This window comes from Struthio camelus, chromosome 1 (assembly GCF_040807025.1).
Source record: "Struthio camelus isolate bStrCam1 chromosome 1, bStrCam1.hap1, whole genome shotgun sequence".
Taxonomy (NCBI): Eukaryota; Metazoa; Chordata; class Aves; order Struthioniformes; family Struthionidae; genus Struthio; species Struthio camelus.
In genome coordinates this window covers 136492160-136513722 of record NC_090942.1, presented here as the reverse complement: position 1 = coordinate 136513722, position 21563 = coordinate 136492160, and the positions used below count along the sequence as shown (strand labels likewise).

The 21563-nt window shown below is 39.5% G+C and overlaps 1 protein-coding gene across 7 annotated transcripts in view; it reads left to right on the top strand.

Moving 5' to 3' along the window:
- Nucleotides 1-21563, top strand: part of CNKSR2 (connector enhancer of kinase suppressor of Ras 2) — a 225655-nt gene that overhangs the window by 21096 nt on the left and 182996 nt on the right. For all 7 annotated transcript variants that reach the window (XM_068918107.1, XM_068918098.1, XM_068918117.1 and 4 more), the window contains exon 2: nt 16167-16330. In XM_068918107.1, coding sequence (XP_068774208.1) covers nt 16167-16330 — 164 coding nt within the window. The remainder of the gene's footprint in view (nt 1-16166; nt 16331-21563) is intronic.

Sequence of the window (21563 nt, the reverse complement as noted above, 5' to 3'; positions counted from 1 at the left end):
CTCAGGAAGGGAGACAGCCTTCTTGAGATGATTTAGAAGGTACTGTTGCTACCAACTGCCTTAGATACAAATTAGAGAAAAACCTCATTAATTTACTTAGGAATATTCTTTCGAAACTCAAAAATGTTAGTAGCTACAGATGTAAGTTTTTCTGTGAAAGCCTATAATTCTCCGTGTGCAAATTAGCCTTCTTCATCCTATGTGCAGAAAAGGAGGGGAGAGACATTTTGGGATGGAGTTCAATAGTGTCAGGCCAAACACTGAAAGATTGTTTGCACAGCTGTATCTGAGCAGTGACCAAACTGTTAAAGAACCTAGTGGGGGAAAAATGAATAGAAACTCCTGTTGGCCAGAGCATTGAATTTCCTGGACAGTGCTCAGGATGTTATGAAGTCACTGCACATGCTAGGTCAAGGCTTTTACCCATATTTTCCCCTGGCACTTGGGAATAATTCATGCTTCGCTTTTCCATAATAATATAATTGGCTTAAAGCATCTAAACAAAATTTTGTGTTGGTGAATGATGCACTGTAGTGTACTTACCTATAACTTCAATTAGGAAACCTTTCCCTGCCAGGGAACTGATTCACTGATGTGAGAGGAGACAGTGTCTGTATATCTGTCTTGCTTCTGTGCAAATTGTAGATTATGAAACTGGACTACTGAGCAATAATTTAATCAGTGGCATCAGAAGAGCATTAAGCTCCATTAAACATTGGGTCACTATCAATGTCAGACGAGTATTAAATTATGGCTTGCAACTTAGCAATACTCATCCAAAAGGCAGTGCTTAGGTTCTTGGCAGACGTATAACAGTTTATTATGGAACAGATGCTTCAGAGCTTAACATATGACTAAAGCGTCAAGTTGTGTCAGAGAAGATGAGCCCACCACTGATGTGGTGCTCTGATTCTGTGAGACGCAAGTTAAGGAATGGCTCCATACCTGAGCAGTGTGGGTTAAAAGAGTTTCATTAGTAGGGTCCACTGTTGAATCCTTGGAAGTCAAAGTACTGCTTTGTCTGCCAAGGACTGGCTTATAATAGGAGTAGGTTGTACTAAAATTTCCTTTGCAAATGGTGGAGAGACAGTTCTCTTCCTGATAAGGAGGAAGGATCTCATCAGGCTCAGAATTTGAATCTTTAGGTAAAAGAAACATCATTTCCTTTCTTGTTCTGATGCACCATGATATTGCCATCCTGATATCTGGAGGATGACTGATACCTCTACTGCTAATCACAGTTTTTTTCCGAGCAATAGCAGTGAGGTGAAACTAGTAACACTCTTTCTAGGTGGCTTCACTGATGTTAGCAGCAGATCTCATGCCGCAGTTAAATTGTCAGGGGTCTTGTCAGTTTGCTGTGTGGCTCCTGCCACTTTGAAAAGCTGTGTGCTGCTGACCTTGAGGCTGTTCAGGGAGAGCGAGGGGGATGCTAGAGGAATAAAAAAGGGATGCTAGAGGAATAATGGTTTTCCTCTTCCTGCATAGCTGCAAAGAGAGTAAGGAGGGCGTAAAGAAGAGAGAGAGTGGGTTGGGCTGGTAAAGTAACAGATGTGCTGAGGAAAATAAGATGGGTTCTCCAACTGGCAATCCTAACAAGACTTCCCTTTGCATCTGCTGAAGGTGGTGGTTAGGGCTCTTGCCAAAATCTTGCCTATGGTTACAATTTTCATATGGGACTGTAACCACAAATTGGCCTTATAGCCTTATCGGAAGGCACCTGGCAGAATATTTCAAGAATGGCATCACTGGTTTTCAGGTGTTACCACCTAAATTGTTGCTGCTGGGCAAAAAACACAGTCCTCCTTACAGCTGGAGCGGGCTACGGGATGGGAGCGCTGCAGTCTATGGTAAAGGAACATGGGGAAAGCTGGGCGCAAGGTGATGGTCTTTAAGGGAGTAAACATACTGTCTGGCTGCAAGATAGACTGATTGAGGGGTTGGGGCAGTGTGTTGCAAAACCCCTCGAGCAAGCCCTCTTCTGCTTCTAATTTTCACTCTCACTATACCCCTAAAATTCAGTGTGTGTTTGCTTGCTAAAAAGTACTATCCCAGAAATCTGCATGTCCTACATTGTTATGCTGTTATTTTTCTTTTCAAAAGTATACAAACAACTTGCTGAAATTTTAGTATTCAAAATATTAATATTAAAGCTTTGAAAACTCTTTCCATTTTCTATTTTTCTCCTTATTACAGTTGTGAAATTGACTGTTATGTGGAGAACCAGCTCTGAAGGGGATTTAGTAGAGCATAACCTGTCATGAGAAAGGTGAATTGCACCTTCTCTTCGTGGATGTAGAACTTCAGTTCCCTGTCTACCAGTGCTTGACTTCATGCATGTTTTATTATTTAAAAACCTGTTATATCTGCAATAGTTCAGATTGGTCAGGAGAGTTAAAAAGGACTAAAAAATTAACATTGTGTAACAGGAGGCTGAAATGATTTATAACCACTAGGATGCGCGTGATGCAATGCAAGATCAGAAAACAGCTGATAAATACCTATTTAATGGACTGATTGGCCTTTAGAAATGATACTGAAAGTGATGTATTTGGTACCTTAGAACAGGAACTTGGAAATGAGTATGTTCTCTCTCTTTCAGAAATACCGCCCTTTAAGTTTCACTGAGGTGCAGAGAGTTTATTTTTAATGGGACCTGAAAATTCTGTGGCACGTGGCAATGACAATTGTTTCCTTCAGCCCTATAGCACCAAGGGGGGAGGCATGTAAAGTCAGCCAGAATAACAGTGATCAAAAAAAAGCTGCTAATATAGTCAGCCTTTACAGCTATTTGAAAGGGCACCTACCCTTAAGTTACAGGTACACTTTTAACAACAAATATTGAATAAGGATTCTCTCAAACACTAAGAGTATTAGTACATAAAACAAGTCTTTTTAAACTCTGCGGAATGAAAATTCTTTCAGAACTCTTCCCTACTTTCTGATTCTCTTTTTTTCCCCCAATTTTTGATTAAATCTAGATCAAGTATTAACAGAAATAATTAATATTTTAAACTGGTGAACCCTTTCCAGTACTATCCAATATAAAGTTAACCATTAGATACTTAAATGAGCATGAGCTGATTAACAAGACATAAAGGTATACTCTAATTGGCTATAGCTAACACAGGAAGTGTTTAAGCAGATTTACTTCCTAGGGATATCTTGTGGGAATGGGCAGGAATATCCATGACTGGGACACTTTATCTCATGCTCACTGATACACGTGATAGACCGATACAAGTACTACCAGCCGTGGATATGGCTGGTATAAAGGCATGGATATAAGGGATGAAGATCACACAGGGAAAACCCAAGCTCAGAATGAATTCGGTGATAATACTTTAAATGTATTTTGTCTATTAAGCAATAGCAACAATATACTAAAGCTTCTGCAACTGAAGCCTGGTTAAGTCAATACTCTGACTTTGCTGAGCCTTCTGCGTGGCTTGGTGCAAGGCTGTTTGTAAGTACTCCTAACCAAAACTCATGAGAGTGTCACTTTTTGTGCTGCCTTCTGGATGGCTCCGTATGAGTTTTAAAGCCTTTGCTGACAGTTCCCTTTCCACAGTGGGTGTTTGGCCTCTTTCTCTGTGACTGCTTGGGAGGCTGGCAGCGGCACGCTTCTTCCACCTTCCCACTGGCAGTATCCTAAATGTTCACTGCAACAGCAGCAAAGTATGCAGATATCAGGTTTTTCTTTGGGTTTCCCACCACCAGGCCTCAGAATTGATTTAAGTAAACGTGTGTCCATGTGGGTATTAGAAAATACTGGTAGTGCTAAGCTGCAGTGTTTTGCGCAAATGTACGTAATGCTAATAATGCAGTTAATGAAGTAACCTCCTAGTGAGAAATAAGAAACATGTACATACCTTATCCTGTGTTTGGGAAAGAGGTTCAGGGATAGAGGTTTCATACCACTAGTTTAGTGTTATGCAGGTAATAGTTAAATTGCTACTAATTTTGTGTGACGCATGCACACGTTACTTTCCATGTGTACTTTCATTTCTCTTTCTTGGGGATGTAACACTGATGAGACTTGAAAGAGACTAATATGTCACTGTGGATTAATTCATTCTTTGAAGGGTCTAATTCCTAGTTACTGCTTTTTGCTCATATGGATAAATTGTATGAGCAAGTGATTATGCAAAATGAGAAACCAGCTGAAGTATAAGATGTCACTTCAACAGATTCTTTGAATCTTTATGTATTTACAACATATGCAAAGCTGACAACATTATTTAAAAAAAAAAATTACCAAAGAAAATAGCAAACTAATAAATGTTTTTTTCTCATGATTCTGTTGTGTGGATTGCACTCCCAATTTACAGGTTTATAGTTTGTATTATAGATTTAACAGCATGGAATATAGTATTCTTTCTTAATGAGAGAAAGAGAATGGAGAAGTGCAGGGGTGTAAAGGTGTCCTTGTAAATGCACGTACTTTTATGTAAAGCTCTCTACTGTGGCTGTAATTTCTAGCAGATTGTCTCACCAAGAAGCTTAAAATAGAAATCTTTTTGACTTCCCATCATAGATGGGATCCGTGCATATCAGTATGTAATATAGCTGTAGTTGTAGGGCTGTTTGGAAAGTTATTTTAAGGTATTCTGTCCAAGTAAGGATAATGTCATCTGACTTCTGTCTCAGTTCTGAAACCGCTCCTGGGAGATGGCAGCTAGAGCCAACATACAGTGGACGGTATTGCTGGTACTGGAAGGAAAAACATGTGGAGGAGGAAAGGATAATTTGGAGCATGGATGGAAGTCGTCATATGAGCACTCCCAGTACCTGTCCCAGCAGCACCCACTACTGCTCTCGCAGGGGTTCACTTGTAAGCATGCTAATAGTGTGGAATCACTGATGTTGCAAACTGCACAGCATGGCTTTTAACCATGATGCTGGGGCTTTTGAAAGCCACAGACCCCGTGTGATGGCATCACCAAGCAAATCTTGAACGCTCATCTGAACTACTAACAGATTTCTCCAGTGGTGGAAACACTATAGAGAATTGACGTAAACTAAAGTTTTGACAACTGTTGTGTTATTTCTTTGGGGACAGGCTGCTTCAGCTTGCTCTGAGTAGATACAGTCTAACATAATATATGCTTAGCAGCACAGTGGAGAACTGCACGAAAGGCTGGGACAGTCCTTGTTTGCCTATTTTGCGTGCTAGCAAACGTTAGCCTGTGTGAGGGTGGGAGAAGAGGAGGGCCCGGCTGGTGGCTGCCCAAAACTCCCTGTAAGGATGCAAACACGTGCAGGCATCTGAAAGAACAACCAGTGCTTGTTTACTTACTCGGGTAATGTCAGGGGTGCGCTTGGCTTACAGCAACATCTTTTGACTGTCTTAAAACTTATACTTGTTTTTTTCCCTTTAATATATGATTCATTTATATTTTGCAGTGAGGTGGGGTGGTTGCTGAGACATCTGGAGTACTGCTGTTAAGGAAGCGATGAATATCAGAAGTATAGCTTTCCTTTTCTTCTTTAAGACACTCTTACACTTATCAACAGATTTGACCAGTGATTTTAAGTTACAGATGTTTCTTTGTCATGTGGAGGGGGTGTACAGCTCTTTCTGCCCACAGCCGTAAAACCGTCCCAAATCTCAAACTGTGCTGAATTGTGTTAACTTCTGCAAAAGAGAGCTTCGAGCCTGGGAATTGCATGGGCGTTGCAAGAAAGAAGAATTAGGGGGAGTTCACTGAGAGTTTGAAGGAGCTTTCACTCCTGCCTGCTTGCTGTAGGCTTGGACACTCGATGGCTTTGCACTTCTGATAGCCATATGTGCTAGTGTGAAGCACAGCTGCAAATAATCATGGGAGATAGTGCAAAGCTCTGTGGGAAACTGGACTTTCACATCTAAGTCCTGAAGGCGTGCTTCAGCCTTATCGTCACTTCTGAACTATTAAAGAAGCCAATGCCCCACCTATCGAGAGAAAGCCTCCCCTCCTTAGGGGTTATGGTGGTTGCGTTGCAATGCTCACGGTCATGCTTGGGAGGCTGTGAGTTTATCACTGCTGTGTGCTGCAAAATAGTTCAGTGGGCAGGTACGGTGTATTAACATAATTGCTGTCTGAGGCACAAAGCCCTGGCCTCAGGGCTGAGCAGATCTAGGGCTAGTTTCCTTCAGGCAGACTACGCGTTCTCCAGCTGTTTCCAGCTCTCGTGCACTGCTATATTAGTGGTGCCCTTGAATCTGGCTGGTATCGACTGCAACGTTTTTAGCGTTGTTAGTGCTTGCTGCTTACTTGAGAGATGCAGTGGAGAGGTAATAGAGCTGTATGCTGCTGGATGGACAGTTTTCTCTGTATAAACTAGAGGTGTGCTCTTTTTGTTTGTATACCCATAGTGTTAGTGATGGACATAGACATAAAGGACAAAAATGAAAATATTTGAAATTTAAACCAAAAATCCACAGTTAAAGAGAATTATCTGACAAAACACAAATAGATCTTAGTGAATGGTATTTATAGACATAATTTTATAATGCTTATTGAAAAATGTTTGTACGCTAAGGTAATTTGCAATATGTTCTAGTATGCATGTGATAATTGGAACAGATAGATAATACTTTGAGGAAGAAGTTAAAGACTGTTTGAACCCCAGAAGGTTTCCTTTCTTATCAGGTGATCTGCAAACTCAAGCGTACATGAGGAAAAGGAAGGAGAGTGATTGTGTTTGTTTTGTGTGTTTGTGTGTGATTCTGTATGTTTTTTTTTTTTTTTGTAGACAGCATCATGGGACCCTAAATAAGACTAAATTGGCTAGATTCTTGTGTTTCATAAAAATATGTTATAGCATTTAAGGTGACAAAGTCCCTTTTTGTTTTTTGTAAAGCTTTTATGATACACACCACATCCTCAAAGCTGCTTCAAAAATCATTAGGGTATAGATTTATGTAGGAGAAAATTTGAGAATATAATGACATTTCCCCTTTGAAATTTTAGGCATATATTTCATTCAGTGTTTATAATCTTACAATCTTGATAATGCTTACATACCAAAACCAAAAGTTCTCCAGTAAGGTAAGTATAATATGATATTTAAACAAACAAATAATAAAAAAAACCACAATCAGCTTAACTGTTCTTTGTTCAGACTGTAAGTAGGATTCCTCTGTGAAAAAAAGTTCCTTAAAGTTCCGATATTTCTGATTTATCTCTAGATGCTTCCTAAATGGTGCTGAACTTCTAATCTGAACTTGAAATCTGTGCATTTTATACATTGAATTATGAGGATGAGTGCACACCTTCTCCCATCCCCACCATTTCTGCCCCAGGCCCCTGCAGTTGGACACAGTAGTGTTTATCTGGAGTAAATGCATACGTTCCTTCGATTAGTTTTATTTGCGGGATTCCTGATTTTTGATGTGGGTTGTTTGGCAACCTCTTCTCTCTTCCAGCAGCAAAGTGATTTCTGCTGCCATTATCAGCCCCACTAACTTTTCAGCTCGCTTCAGCATTTCTAGTGTGCAAAGGCCACAGCTGTAGTTGAACAATATAGTCGTTGTAATCCAATAATGAGTCCTAAATATAACAATAATTATAACCTCTTTACACTGAGAACAATATTGATAATCAGGGCTACTAATCTTTGAGTTTCAAAGAAATATATCTAGACATTGGATGTGGCAGTATTACCCATGTTTTAAGACTTCAGATACTTAGCAAAACTTTGAATATGCTTGTGTAAAGATTTGGCTTTGGTATACAGATGGGCATAAGGGAAACAAAGAGCGCTCCGAGAAATATGAATGATTACACTTACCAACAGCTAAACAGAACCCTTCGTATATTATTCTTGTAATTAAGAAGCCTAACTTGCCATTAAAAAAACTGATTATAAGTATTGTAACAGCAAGGACCACTTTTATTGAAAATGTGTTCTCTTAGACACTGGCAGAATTTGTACCCAGTTCAGTCTTGTGTATCTTTACGTAAGTATATACGTATACTTCCTGTCTCTCCTCCTCCTCCTGTTATTTCATATATTTTTTTAAACCTTTTGTTTGTCAGTTTGAAAATTTGTCAGTGTGAAAGTCTTAGAGTCTATAAGTATTATAAGTCTTATAAGTCTTATAGTCTTATAAGACTAGAAGTATTAGAGCTATTGATGAAGCATGTATGACCCATTTAGTCTTAATGTTTCTGCATTTTTCTGATAAACAAAATTGCAGTTTATTGCAAACACTCTCAAATAATGAATCCGTAAGAGTTCACAATCATGAAATCAAGACTGCATCTGTAGGCACAGAAACAGCAGACATTTTAGAGTCGGAGTAATAGAACAGGATTTTATTTTCAATTGGAGGATTAGTATGGGCTTGGGGCAGTACTTCTTTCACTCCCAAACTTCTCTTTCAATCCCTGACACTGTCCCAGTCCTACTCTCCTGATCCCTGGTTTTCCCTCTGGTATGAATCCATCTCCTCATTCTTCGGTGGCTTTTTCTCTTGACCAGCCATAGACCCTTCTCCTGGCAAGGATCTTAACAATTAAGAGAGCCAAGTGCAAGATCAAAAGAAGTGTTTCTATTTCTGTTCCTCGTTTTATGCACCTCTTCAGCAGCCCGCTGTGATACCTTGCTTATTTACCTTGCTGCTGTACACTGTACCTCAGGTCTAGTAGCCAGTATTATAATACCTTTAGCAGAGCTGAATTGTGATTATGTCACTTGTTCTCACATTCAAATCTTATGTCTTTTGAGTTGTAAATTCTACAAGCTTAATATGTTTTTCTGAATGTACTATGTATCCAGTGGACATAAGTTTTTTAATACATTGTATTTCTTTCATTGCCTAAAAATGTATAATTTTTAGTTAGCAGTGCCTTTCAGCTACTATTTTTACCATCAAGAGTTAAAGATTCTTAAGAAAATACATCTACCCTAAGCTGCACTTGAAAGACATGTAATCTTATACTGTGTTCTATGAGTGAGTGTGTTATGCACGAAGGAGTAATTATTTGGGTCTTCTCAGTCATTTTTAATGTTCATTTTTAATGGTTTTGGGATTTTATTTGAATCACATATATGTAATATATATGTTTTTATATATATATAAAATATGTATGTATGTATGTATTTGGGGGGCGGGGGAGAGAGAGAATATGAATGAAACCTGGACTTCCCTGTTCTCTGCTCTGGCACTCTGATGTCCCCAGGCAGGAAACCTGCGTGCCTGTCCCAAATGGGAGCCGCTGTGACACGCAGAGTTGCCGAGCAGCCGCCTGGCTGAGCTAAGAAGGGAAGGAAACCTTTCCCGGTTGACTGTTGTGCTCTTTGACATAAGGCCAGCTTGCATTTTTGTAAAATTTAAGCAAATGCATTGCTAGCATACCAGCTCCAGCTTAGTAAAGCTTAGATGCAAATGCATAAATCATGGCACAGTATTTAATTTACCAGGAACCCAACTGCACACTTAAGTTTGAAAAATGGTACGTGACATGAGTGGAGTCGTCTGCAGCTTCTAAGAAGGTCAGTCATTAAAGCGAGTTGGCTTAAATTCAGCGCATATCTAATAGTGAGTAAGGAGAAAGCAACCAAGGTTTTCTCTGCGCTTTTCACATTTTAATATTTTCTTCCATCTTGTTTGTTTAGGTAGACATGGTGTGAATAATTGTCAGTTTACAGACTGAAATGGCTTTGGGTAGTGCTACAGAAATGTCCAGCTTATGTTAAACTCTAGCTCAAACTTTATTTTTCATGAAAATTTCTGTGCTATATTCCGTTACCTGAATTTATTTAAAAAAACTATGTTAAAAATATTATAATAATATTAAAAATGTTATTATAACACTGGCAACGTTCAGGCAGGGGCATAGTCGTTCTGCTCAGATTGAAAGATAACTTTAGCTTGTTGGCTTTATGCATAAACAAACAAAAAGCCCCAAACCTGCCACTTGTTTTTAAAAATGCTGTGCATCTTTCCTTCCTGCGAAAAGTTATTCCGTGGATTGTCTGTACGTTACTGTTCTCCAGTAAATGCTGAGTTTACAGGGCAAGGGCTTGCCAAGGGAACTCATCTGCTTACAGCCTCATTCCCGTTTACAAAGGGAGCATAAAAATATACTCCCTTGTCAAAGTTTCAGGTATGACAGTTAAACCTGTAGTGTTCATAATCTTTCGTTTAACCCAAACTGAAAAGGCGCTGGAAGGGACATAAGCTCTGTTATTTAGCTGTAGTTTTCCAGCCTTAAGGAAACCATAACTTTGCCGCCAAATTGGAGAATAATGGTCTACCCAGATGTTACTCTATTTCGACATGTATCTTCTCGTGTATGTCTGAGCAGCTGACTAGAAATTGCAGTTCAGACCTAGCTGTAGAAAAAGATAATCTGTTTTTAATACTTTTTAGGGGTGCACTGATCTCATAAAGAGACATTTACAAACTGATAAGTTTAATCTTTAGTCTTGTTTGAATTTTCAAGGGAAACAAATGTGCAGCTTTGCTACAGCTGAGATACACTAGCACTGTACTTTCATATGTCTAATTCACGTTTTAGATAGTCATTATTCTTACTTCTGTTACTCAAAAGTGAGTGGGTGTTGGCCCAGCAATTACTGCACTTTTGACCGAAATGTCCCCCTAAGGAAAGGGGAGGAAGAGTGAACTTACTGAAGAGGAGCAGACTTGGGGATCGGAGCCTGAGGATATATTTGGTAATTTTACTCCAAGTTTTCCTTTGACTTACCACAGATGTGCCTAGCCTATTCTTATGCTGAATTACAGGATTTGTTTGTTTACTTGTTTCAAAATATAACCTCTGGGTTACATACATGAAAATACAGTAATACCTCGGAGAGATCACGAATGTGCAGTTGTATTATTAGTTAGAAGAGTGCAAGCATGGAAGATTGCCCCAGAGAGCATCACTGCATCTTGCAATCTTATTGCTGAAAAATCATATATGAGTTCGGGGGGGGAAAAAAAAGAAATTAAACATTTCTGGATCAGTTTCTCCTGTGCTGTTGTAATACTGGGAATTCACTGCATAGAAGATCTGCCCAGTATCACATCAGCGAGCCATTATGGGAAGTATTGTTCATTTGATGAACTCTGATTCAGTGCACACAAGGCAGAACTCAGTGACAGACTTTAAAAAGAAAGGAGGAGGCCAGGCTATGTTTCATCTGCAGGAGGAACTTTTCTAGAGAAGTCTTTTTTTAGTGTTAAACACATTGGTGTTGGAGCTGTTTCTTTTGGAGGAGCATTGCTATTGGTTTTTATTTGTTTAGTCCACAATAAGGTAGAGCTTGCTTTAAACTTAATGAAAATAATTGCTTCTTTTCTGTTAATACACAGAAGACTGAATCTGGGTACATAACACCTCAGTGGTACTCCACCTGGCAAAAACGTACTGTGTATTAACTTAACATCTACTCTTCTAGGCCCCGATGAAATTGGCCAGGTAACGAGTGTATAGTGAGATCTGGACAACGCTGAAAAACTCCATGGTTGATTAGCTCAGGTGGAAGCATCCTAGGTGGGGGAGTGACTCTTCTGTAGGTAACAGCCTTGGAAGTCTCTCCTCTTCATGAGCACAATGAAAGGACTATTCTTCTTTAGAAGAAAAAAAAAAAACAAAAAAGAGATTGTATAGAGTTAATTTTAAAGATTAGGTCTGAAAGGAAGAAGGGTGCCATCGTATGATTTTACATTAAGCACCCTCATAACTGGAGCATTTGTTCCTTTACGTATACCCACAAAATCTTGGGGGGGTTTTGTGTGGGAGTGGGTGGGCTGTTCTTTATCGTTGAATATGAGACTCTGACTTGTTTATTGACATCACAAAACATGCTTGATGTACCTCTGGGCCTTATGCAGCCAGAATATGATGACTAACCTGAATTTTTGGGTAGAGGCCGCTGTTCTTGAGACATCCAGGACTATGAGATGCTGGGCACCCATAATCACACCCAAGGCTGGGAGCAGGGGATAGTGCCTCAAGTCGAGTTGCTTGCTGGGATTGCTGCAGGACATGGGCTGTATGACATCCTTGGGTATGAGAGCATCTGGGGGCAGAAGAGGAACAGAAAGTGACAATTAGAAAAAATTTCTTACTGCAGTGAGGTTGGGAAGGATGAATGCCTGGAGTTAAAGAGATATTGTAAGACAGAAGTGCTCTAAAGGCTGTACTTCCACGGTCGGCTTCTCTGCAGAAGGCTCTCGAAGTCGGCACTTGAAGTTTTTGGGTACATCTTGTCCTGTCCCAGAGTAAATGGATTTATCAGCCAGGACCGTGCCTCCCCTGCCGTTCCCCTCCTGCTGCTTTGAAAGCAATGGAGACTTGCTGGGCACTGACGAACAGTCCTGTCTGCCGTGGCTCTGGGGCACAAAAGGTGTGGGTGGGGAAAGCTGACTGGCTTTATTGTTTCTTGTCCGTGCACAGTTTTACTGACAAAAAGTGTTTCTGCTCTTTCATTAAGGAGTAGAATGACAGAAATAAATAACTTTTTAAAAGGATATTCTATTTAGGGAATAAGAGGAAGTAATTGTGGCAAGCTATTCTGAAAATGTCATGCAATCTACAGTTAAATTATTTTGTTCTTTCCTGGATGTGGTTTTTACGAAATTGGTGAGTCAAGCAATTGTCAGTAATATTTTTGTTTTCTTTAATTTTTTTCTTACCTTGTATGAACTATATGTATCAACCGGTATTATAGCTGAGTGAGAAAAATACATAGATAGCAGGAGGGGGAAGAGCATTGGCTTTATTTAGAATTAACTTACAGTAAGTGTTTATTAAATGCGTCTGCAGTGTCTCATTCTGGATTTGTGTTACTAGTCTGTCATGATAGGGTATTTTTTTTACCTGGTGGCATTGAATATTTTAACTTTATTATTCTCATCCAGCAGTGTATGTAAGCAGTGTAGGACTTAAGTTCAGGAATATCAGAAATACTTACTGCTTTCCTTTTTAGTCATTTAGCAAAGGCACATCCGTTTTCTATTTTTAATACATTTTTAGAGGAAGTGTTTTATGTGTTGTCAAGAATATTCATTTTCTTTCAAAAAATAAATGCCATCATACTTGACACTGCACGTGTAAAATAGTTCGTGCAATTAGTTTACCAAATGAGAAACTTAGGCTTAAAAGAGCTCCTGGAGATTATTTGTACAAATATGGATAAATCAAGAAGGTTCAGGTCAGATACGCTGAGGTGATGGTATCGAGTGAGTGTGTGTGTGTGTGTGAACAAGTAAAATGGATTGAAGAGGGCTTGAGGAAAATGATTTCCTTTTGCAACTTGTATTTAAATTTTATATCCAAATGAGTTCTTACAGATCTGGGACTTGGTAAGTGGCCTTTCTTCCAGGTGTCAGGCAGAAATGATTAGTTATATTTGGTAAAACTGTGTGTGATTTTTATTGCTGCTTCTCTGTAATGAGTATTGCGTAGTATGTACAAGAGAGATGGCAGCATTTGGATGAATTGAGGGCTGTCATCAAAATGCCTTGGGAACGCACAGGACTCGGGCTCTGTGACATGCTCAGAAGCACTGGTGTCTAAGAAAGAAAGAGATTAAGATCGTCCTCTTCTACAATACAGCACTCTTATAGTCACACTTTACTTTTATTTAACAACCAGTTCTAGGTCCAGAACCTGAGTATCCATTATTCAAACGTAAAGGGAATAATATCAAAGATACAGGGCATGTGGTGACACCCCACAAAGCAGCAGGCCATGTTGTTTTGGCCTCTGTGAGTGTTCTGTCTTCTTTTCTGTTAGTATGTTTGACAACCAAGTCATTTTAGGGATCAGTCTTGGTGCCTCTGATGATTCTGTTTTCCCTTCTATAGAGGAATAAAACTTAGGAGAAATAAAAACTTCAGTAGATCATTGTTCTTACTGAGAGTTGAAACAGTTTCTACTTTCCTTATTGGAGAATTATGGAACAATTTTAGCTCCTCACAAGCTGGTAATACATATCTGAGAGCCAGACTGCATGGCAGGATGTGATACATGATCAGTTTTGGATCACCATTTTAGTCCTCTGTTGATATATTGTAACAGAGTATATGAATAATTTGAGCAACTATTTGACTTAGGGAAATAAATGGAAAATGTGGCCCAAAATGCCTGATTAACTGCCCCTGTAAAGTGGCTTCATTTCAGAGGTGGGAAACCTGGTGGCAGGCTGTAGAAGGATGGTCAGGTAGGCAGAGTCTGCTGAAGCTGGGGACTGCATAAAGAGAATTTCTTGTGTCTTGGGCCTCGAGAGTTTTATTTGCAGCATGTTTGCAAGTGCTTTAATTTTTAGAATACGTGCACCAAAACCTAAAGCCACACGAAGATTGTGTTGGTGTGTGTAGGGTATTGGTGGGATGTAGTAAGGGCAAAGCATGTGTTTCCTGAGTCTGGAGCAGCAGGCTGACCTGGCAGTGGGGTGTCCCTGCCTGGACTACTAGACTACCAATATTTTCTTTGTGTGATTTTCTCTGGAGGTGTGGCTGCACTCTAAAAAGGGTGGAAGAGAACCAAAAATGCTGCAAAACCACCTTCAGAGAAGCTTCTGCTGTAAGCTGGGACTCTCGTGAGTCTCATGCTTAGCAGTCAGATAGATCCTTTCTCTTCCACATATCTTCAGATTTTTCAGGCCTTTTGATTAGCAAGTACAATCTTACTTCCTTACAACCTAAAGAGCAGATTCCTTCTCATCGTTGAGGAAAGAGGTATGTGCTGGCTGTGACTGTTTGAAGACCTCCATCAGAGAGATGTTATCTCTCAGGATACAGCTAAATTAGTATATTCTGGGTTTCATCAAATATTGCTGTTCAGGAGCAATTATGTACATCCATCAGAGGGCGTTCAGTTTGACAAGTTTTAGTGTGCAACCCTGAAAACCCAGGAGTCTTCCTCATCCTCTAGATGCAGGCATATGTTGCAGAGCTTCCCTGTGCCATTCTGGCCCTCTTGGGCAAAGATTGCAAGGGAAGAAATGCAGGACAGACTAGCTCGAGTTCTGCAGTGCTTTTTGCTCCAGGCAAAAACAAGTAGGTCAGCTACATGTCGTTAGACTGACACGCAAACTGAAAGCTAGAGCAGGGGTGGCCCAACTTTCCTCAACTCAGGACTGGGACAAACCTCTGTTCATCTGTGTCCTGGGCAAACAAGATATAGCCACTTTTAGGTCTCTTTTGGCATAATGTACCTGTTTCTACTCCCTGATTACCCTGTTCTGCAGTGTACACCCAGATCTTGATTTGAGTGGTTTTCCATGTTCGATAAGCTTTTTTTCTGTCACTAGTGACTGCATAGTCTCTGAATTCAGATACAGTGAGCTGGATCTGCTGCTGCAGTTGTGAGCTCCATTTATGCATTGCAGTGCTACCACCTTTCTTGTTCTCCAGAGCCCTTGGTGTCTCAGGCTGGGGGCTAGCATGGGTCTGTGAACTATCAAGCAGCACAGCCTGGTACGTATGGTCTTGGAGGAGGAGATGTGACACTGTGATGTGGCACTACCATTTTGTGTGTCACTTAATGGGGCACTGTAGTCAGGAGTCCAGCAAAGAGAGATGTTCTTAGTTGTGGACATCTCCGGCAGGCTGTTTTCATCATGCAGCCTACCGTGCCAGAGGTGTGCTGGGAGACAGGTTAAGAAGCACCGCTGGATAGTCACTCCTGGATGTGTAGCATTAAACACACTCCCTCTCCCGTTACTTCTTAGAATTTCTCTGGCACAAATGCTTTCCCTTGTTTCTAGTCTCATACTGTGCTCCAATAATTAATAGCATCTGTTAATATATTGCCCCTGGGGAAGGCAGTAAGTCTTCCTTCCCTTATTCCCTCTTCTCCTCTCCCCTCCTTGATATAACGGAGGCATTGCTAGTTTGCTTATTATTAGGAGGCTGTCAGATATGCATTCATGACACGGTGTACTACAAAAATTCAGGGCTCTGTTCTGGCTTCAGGAGCAGTAGGTATTGTTCAGAGGCAGAAAAAACCATGAAGCCACCCTACTTCTCCATATGTTATGATTTCAGGGCACCATAAAATTGTATTACTTGCACTTATAATGTTTATATATTTTGCTTCAAAATATGGCAAATATCCTTTGTTGGCTTGATTTTTGATTCCAGTCCAGTTTGATTCATCTTCCTATGCCAGTACAAAATGTTACTAACTTTCCTCTTTCCTTCTCTCCTCCTGTTTCGGCAGGTCTGGATGACTGTCTGCAGCAATATATTAAGAACTTTGAGAGGGAGAAGATTAGTGGTGACCAGCTACTACGTATTACTCATCAAGAACTGGAAGATCTTGGAGTCACACGAATTGGCCATCAGGAGCTTATCTTGGAAGCAGTAGACTTGCTCTGCGCACTGGTAAACTTCTAGGGGTAAAAGGGGATGGAGCGAACAGCATGGAAGCATTCAGTTTGTGTATTCATATTTCTAGTCCTAAAGACTATTTAAGTAGTTCGAGAAAGTCTTGACATGTAACATATAAACAATTTTAACATTCTAAACTGGAGGCAAGATAGGTATCTACTGATAAGATGTTGTTTGTTACATAATTTGATATGAGAGATTTAAGGCTTATATCTCTGTCTTTATAGAAGAAAAGCCTGTCTGAAATCACCAAAAAGACTAGACTGTGTTTGGTTTGGAATGTAAAATACTTATTTATACGAATGCAGTAATTGGATGCTGGTTGCCCTTTGCAAACAAAATGTCCTGATATTAACCATGTCATTTTTCACTGATCCTTTCATGCAGTCTCTCTGAGTGTTATGAATTATGTTTTAGGTGATTATTTGAGCTTGCTTAGGCGTAGCTGCCTGTATTTCACAGTAGAAAGGATTTAATACTGAAATAATTATCTGATGTGTAAATAATATATACATCTCTGATGGAGTGTAGAGAGGGATTTTGGTAATGGTGTTTTCAGTCACATTGCGTCATGGAAAACTTGGATTATCCTCTCTGTGAAGGGTGTGGGTGGTGACTTCACTCTTCTTAGGAACTTTTTTGTGTGTGACAGTAAAGATTAATGATAGATTGGGCACACTGCATTCTCAGCTGTGGGAAGGATTGTGAGCAGCTCTGCTAAGATGTACTTGACTGCCTAAAGCGGTGTTTTACAGATTTTTAATCCATAGTACTTTTCCAAGCTTCAGAAGCAGCTTTAAGAAAGCTGAATCCTAGTAGAAGAAATCAAAGATGGTAGGCAGAAAGGCCCTTTAGAAGGACTTGTATTCTCAGTATGCAGAAGCTTTTCTGAGTATCCTCTGTGACATCTTTGGGAGCTACATGTGGGAGTAATGAAGAGAATGAAAAAATAAATACAAAATGTAAAAGGAAAAGTAAATAGGGGGAGAGAAGCCTTTCCATGCAGGAAAATGTTTAACTTTAAACATATCTCTCAGATTTTGCTCTTTAGAGTAGTGCTACTCTTAACAGTGTTGTGAAGTGCCTCAATGAAATAACTGAACTCATTTATTTGTTTTTTAAATAATAGAAAGGGTGGAAGCCTAAAAAAATACTACTGTTATACAAGGGAACATGCAGAGAGTTTGTTGCAAAGTATTTTTTTTTTTAAATCAGGCAATGCAAAAGGAAGCAAAATAAAATATTTACTTTCTAATTAATTCAGATTCAAAAATCTAAGTTAGTGTGAACATTGATGACCGTTCTTTCCAGGCAAGTACGAGAGACAGCTCTTTCAGAAATAACCTGTTCAAGAGAAAAAATTGTTCATTCAGCTAAGATACGGGTTTTTTTCCCCCGACACATAATTACAGCTGCTATCTTTAGACAAATAGACACATCTTATATTTGCAGCTCCCTTATCCAGGCAATAGTATATGGAACTAGATTATATTTAAAATAAAGAATTCGTAGTGAAAACTAAAACTGCCTCCTTAATCCATGCAATAAGTCTCTGCCTTGCTGTTCCTTGTTGCATATCGTGTTGTCTGTTCTTCTGAGTTCCTCTTACAGAAGACATCATCACTGGAAACACAGCATCAGATGATCAGATCACAACTTCTAATTTAAGTCAAAGTTTTTGCGGTCTCACAACTGGCTACTGGTGGCGCCTCAGGGATACAAGATGTGATTGCTATATTGATTTTAGTGGACTTAATTTCAATTTATTGTTCACCAATCAGATACATCTCTTACAAAATTTAATTGAGAAACAATCTTTTACGCAATAGTGGTCCTAATCTTACAGGCTTTCCTTTTTTATTGCATCAGTAAGTATCTGTGCAGATTAGTGCTTGCCTGTTCTTCAGATTAGTCTCTAATGTGGAGCTGCATATCTAGGAGAACTTTAAGCCTATGAATCTCCCAACTTTGCATAACTTCTAGCGCAGGTATTCACTGTGCAGGTTTTTTTTTAAATGAAATCTGATTATTTATCCTGTTTCACTGGAGTGTGATAGTGGATTTGTAATAGAATTTGGCATGAGTTACAGGGGTATGATCCAACTGGATTAAGAAATAATTGGATGCTGGACATGATCAGTAGTGTGATGGGATAGGAACAGTAATGTAAATTCTGCCTTGTGAGCATAACCTATTTTAATTTTAAACTAATCATTAAAAAACAAAGGGATCGTTTCTTCTGAATTCTCCATTCTCTCTGGGTTAGTGAGTGACCACCTAAATAGCTTTTTGGCATAGAGGACAAGTAGGGGCAACAAAGCCACTTCCCACTATTCATTCCTGCTGCACTGTGTAGGAGGAAGTTTCTAAGACAGAGTTGTTGTCAGTGAAGAAAGCTTCTGTAGCATTGGGAATTGATACTCTTTAGGAGCTGCTTCCTTCCTCTCCTCCTCCCAGCAGTTTTTTGGGGAAAACCTCTGCTGGAATTTCTGCCCTGCCAGCTGTGGTTATGGCAAATCAGCTGCTCATGTTAAGGGTCTGTAGTTCACAGGGCAATATTCTCTTCTGGGAGGGAAGTGGAGAGCATCAACAAGTGTCTTTGGCTGGTACAGACAGTGAAAGAGAACTCTTTGACGAAGACGGGTTTCAGAATAATGCTAAAAAGACAAACTGCTTTTGCAGTAATAATCAGAAAACCACACACTGATTGGTGACGTAATGTAAAGGAAGTCCTTTACTGACTTTTGACAGAAGGTGAGTGGCTGTCCATGGCCACTTGCTGTGTTCCCATCAGATCAGAAGCACTTGCAGCAAGTGGATTCTCTGCTGTTGGCCAGCTGCTCAGAGGACAAGTGGTCGCCTGTGCTAGTACATCTCAGGGGAGTCTCTGTTGGCTGGTAACATGCTGTACTATGCTCTTGAAGAGAGAACAAGTGCCCTGGGGTCGGGATTGACAGGTTTTCTTTACCTGTGATGCTTCAGGCAAGGAGGAATAAAGGTTCTGTCCAGCCGCTACTGCTGTTAGCGGGCTTTGCTTGCTGGGGATAGTCTGGTGCATATATATCACATACCATCACTGAAGCTGAACATACTCCAGTGGAAAATGGGGAATATAACTAGAAAGTTTGCATGTTCACGTTCTCATTCAGGGTGTAAAGGAGTGAGCATGTTCAGTGGATTATCTTGCCTTGGTGCAGTTTTGTGTTTTTATAGAACATATATGTCAAAAAAAGACAAGATAAATGAAATATGCTCTATGCTTAAAAGCAGAAAATAGTGAGATTCATGATGGTCCTTCATTGTTGCTAGGAGTTTGTTGCATGGTTTTGACTCAGCCCTTGAGAAAATACCAGGACTGAAATAGTCCTCTGGAATTGTTCTACTTCCAGCAAAACGCATCTCTTGTCCTTCCCTTTCTGTTCAAACTGGGGCGTGAAGCAAAGCTTGCACTGGTGGCATCAACAGGGGGATTCCTGCTGGATGTGGACTTGCATGTTTATTTATTCATAGTGACAATCCTCTCAAATATTTTTGACATCTCCAAAACAGCTGAAAAATGGTTGACTAAGGAACTGCTTGCCCAGCTCCAGAAAAACAGTAAAGATTGTACTAAATTAGCTAGCATGGTATTTTTTCTCTAGGCTACTCCCAGATAATGAAAGGTTTACTTGTTCATCAGTTATAAAAATTATCGCCCAGATCCAGCCTCGGCATCATCATTTTTACTTTCCGTATGTGTGTGGCCGTGAAGTTAGTGTAAGACTGTATGCTTTACGTCTCAGCAATTAAAAAAAAACAATGTAGCAGACCTTCATTTACACGTAAAATGCAAAGAGCCCTGTTTCTTTGAGTTCTCTAAGAACTGGAGGTGAATGAAAAATGCCAACAGAAAGTCCATTGATGATAGACCGAGATGATGCTTACGAGAAGAGGAATGCATATCGAAGAGGAGGTTAATTATATAATGTCATCAGATCATTATATCAGTGTTCAGTTTTAGAATGCATCTGAAGGTCTTGTAGCTCCTGAAAGACATAACTGTGCTGCAGAAAGCTAAGAAATGCCCATAAATCTTGTTCCGTCTTCTGTCAGAAGATGGCAGCTCATTGTATCAAAACAGGGTATGACCATATTTTGCTTAGTGTCCATGGCCTCTAAAATGGTCTATATGTCTCCTAATTATCATAGTTTTCCAAGAAAATACTATCCTTTGCATCACTCTCTTGAAAATACAGATTGCACAGCCCAAGATTTCTTCCTCTGTCTTTGAGAAAAAGGAGTTTGCCTGAGAAATCATCACAGTGTCTTGATATGTGCAAATTTATTTTTTGCTTTACTACTGCAAAATATCATGTACGTTTTTTGAATGGAAAAGATCAAATAAGTTTAATTTTGATTTTGAATACTTCCAAATATTTTTAAGAATGAAACCTTAAAATGGAAAGTGTTTTGTCATGGAAAGATCAGTATATTTAGAAAATTTCACAAATAATATTTGGATGTTTTAAAGTTTTCCTTAAACAAAGGATTTAGTAAAGTACCTATGAATCTGCAAAATACTTTTTAAGGGGAATCTGCATTTCTGAGGAATAGAGTTTTGATTAAAAAAAGAAAAAAAGAAATTATTGCTTTGTACAGAATTCTAGTGATACTGGTTTCGTATTGGTTATTTAAATCTCCTGTGGCTGCAGTGGAATTTATTATGCTCTGTATGTTTCAATCTGTAGAGCTAGAAGACTGCAGCAGATGAAATAGCATTATTATTTGGCAGAGAAAACACAGGGATGCGCTAACAACATGAAATTACTTATCATTTACCACTAACACAGAACATCTATATGCAAATGAATGTAAAAATAGACCTACTTTATCTATGAATGATTCCTCTTAAGAATTATGCCTTTTATCTTAATTTCATCTTCTTGCTATTCCTCGCACAGAAATCCTTTCCTTTGCCCTTATCTCTAGTGAGATCTTAAAACTACTTTCATCAGTAGTAGTGAACATTTGACTTAATCACTGTAGTGCTAAAGGAGGAAGATTTCATTTCAGAATGGAAATTTGTATGTACAAAAGTTAGGCTTTATTGTTGCTGTCTGCGTGTTCATGGCAGAAAAATTACCCTTTTTACTGTTGCCCTTTGCAAGTTAGAGCTCTACTTACGTATCATCTGCCACCGACCTTCACCCTGGGCTAACTTCCTCAAAGGAGAAAATTCTCAATCAAA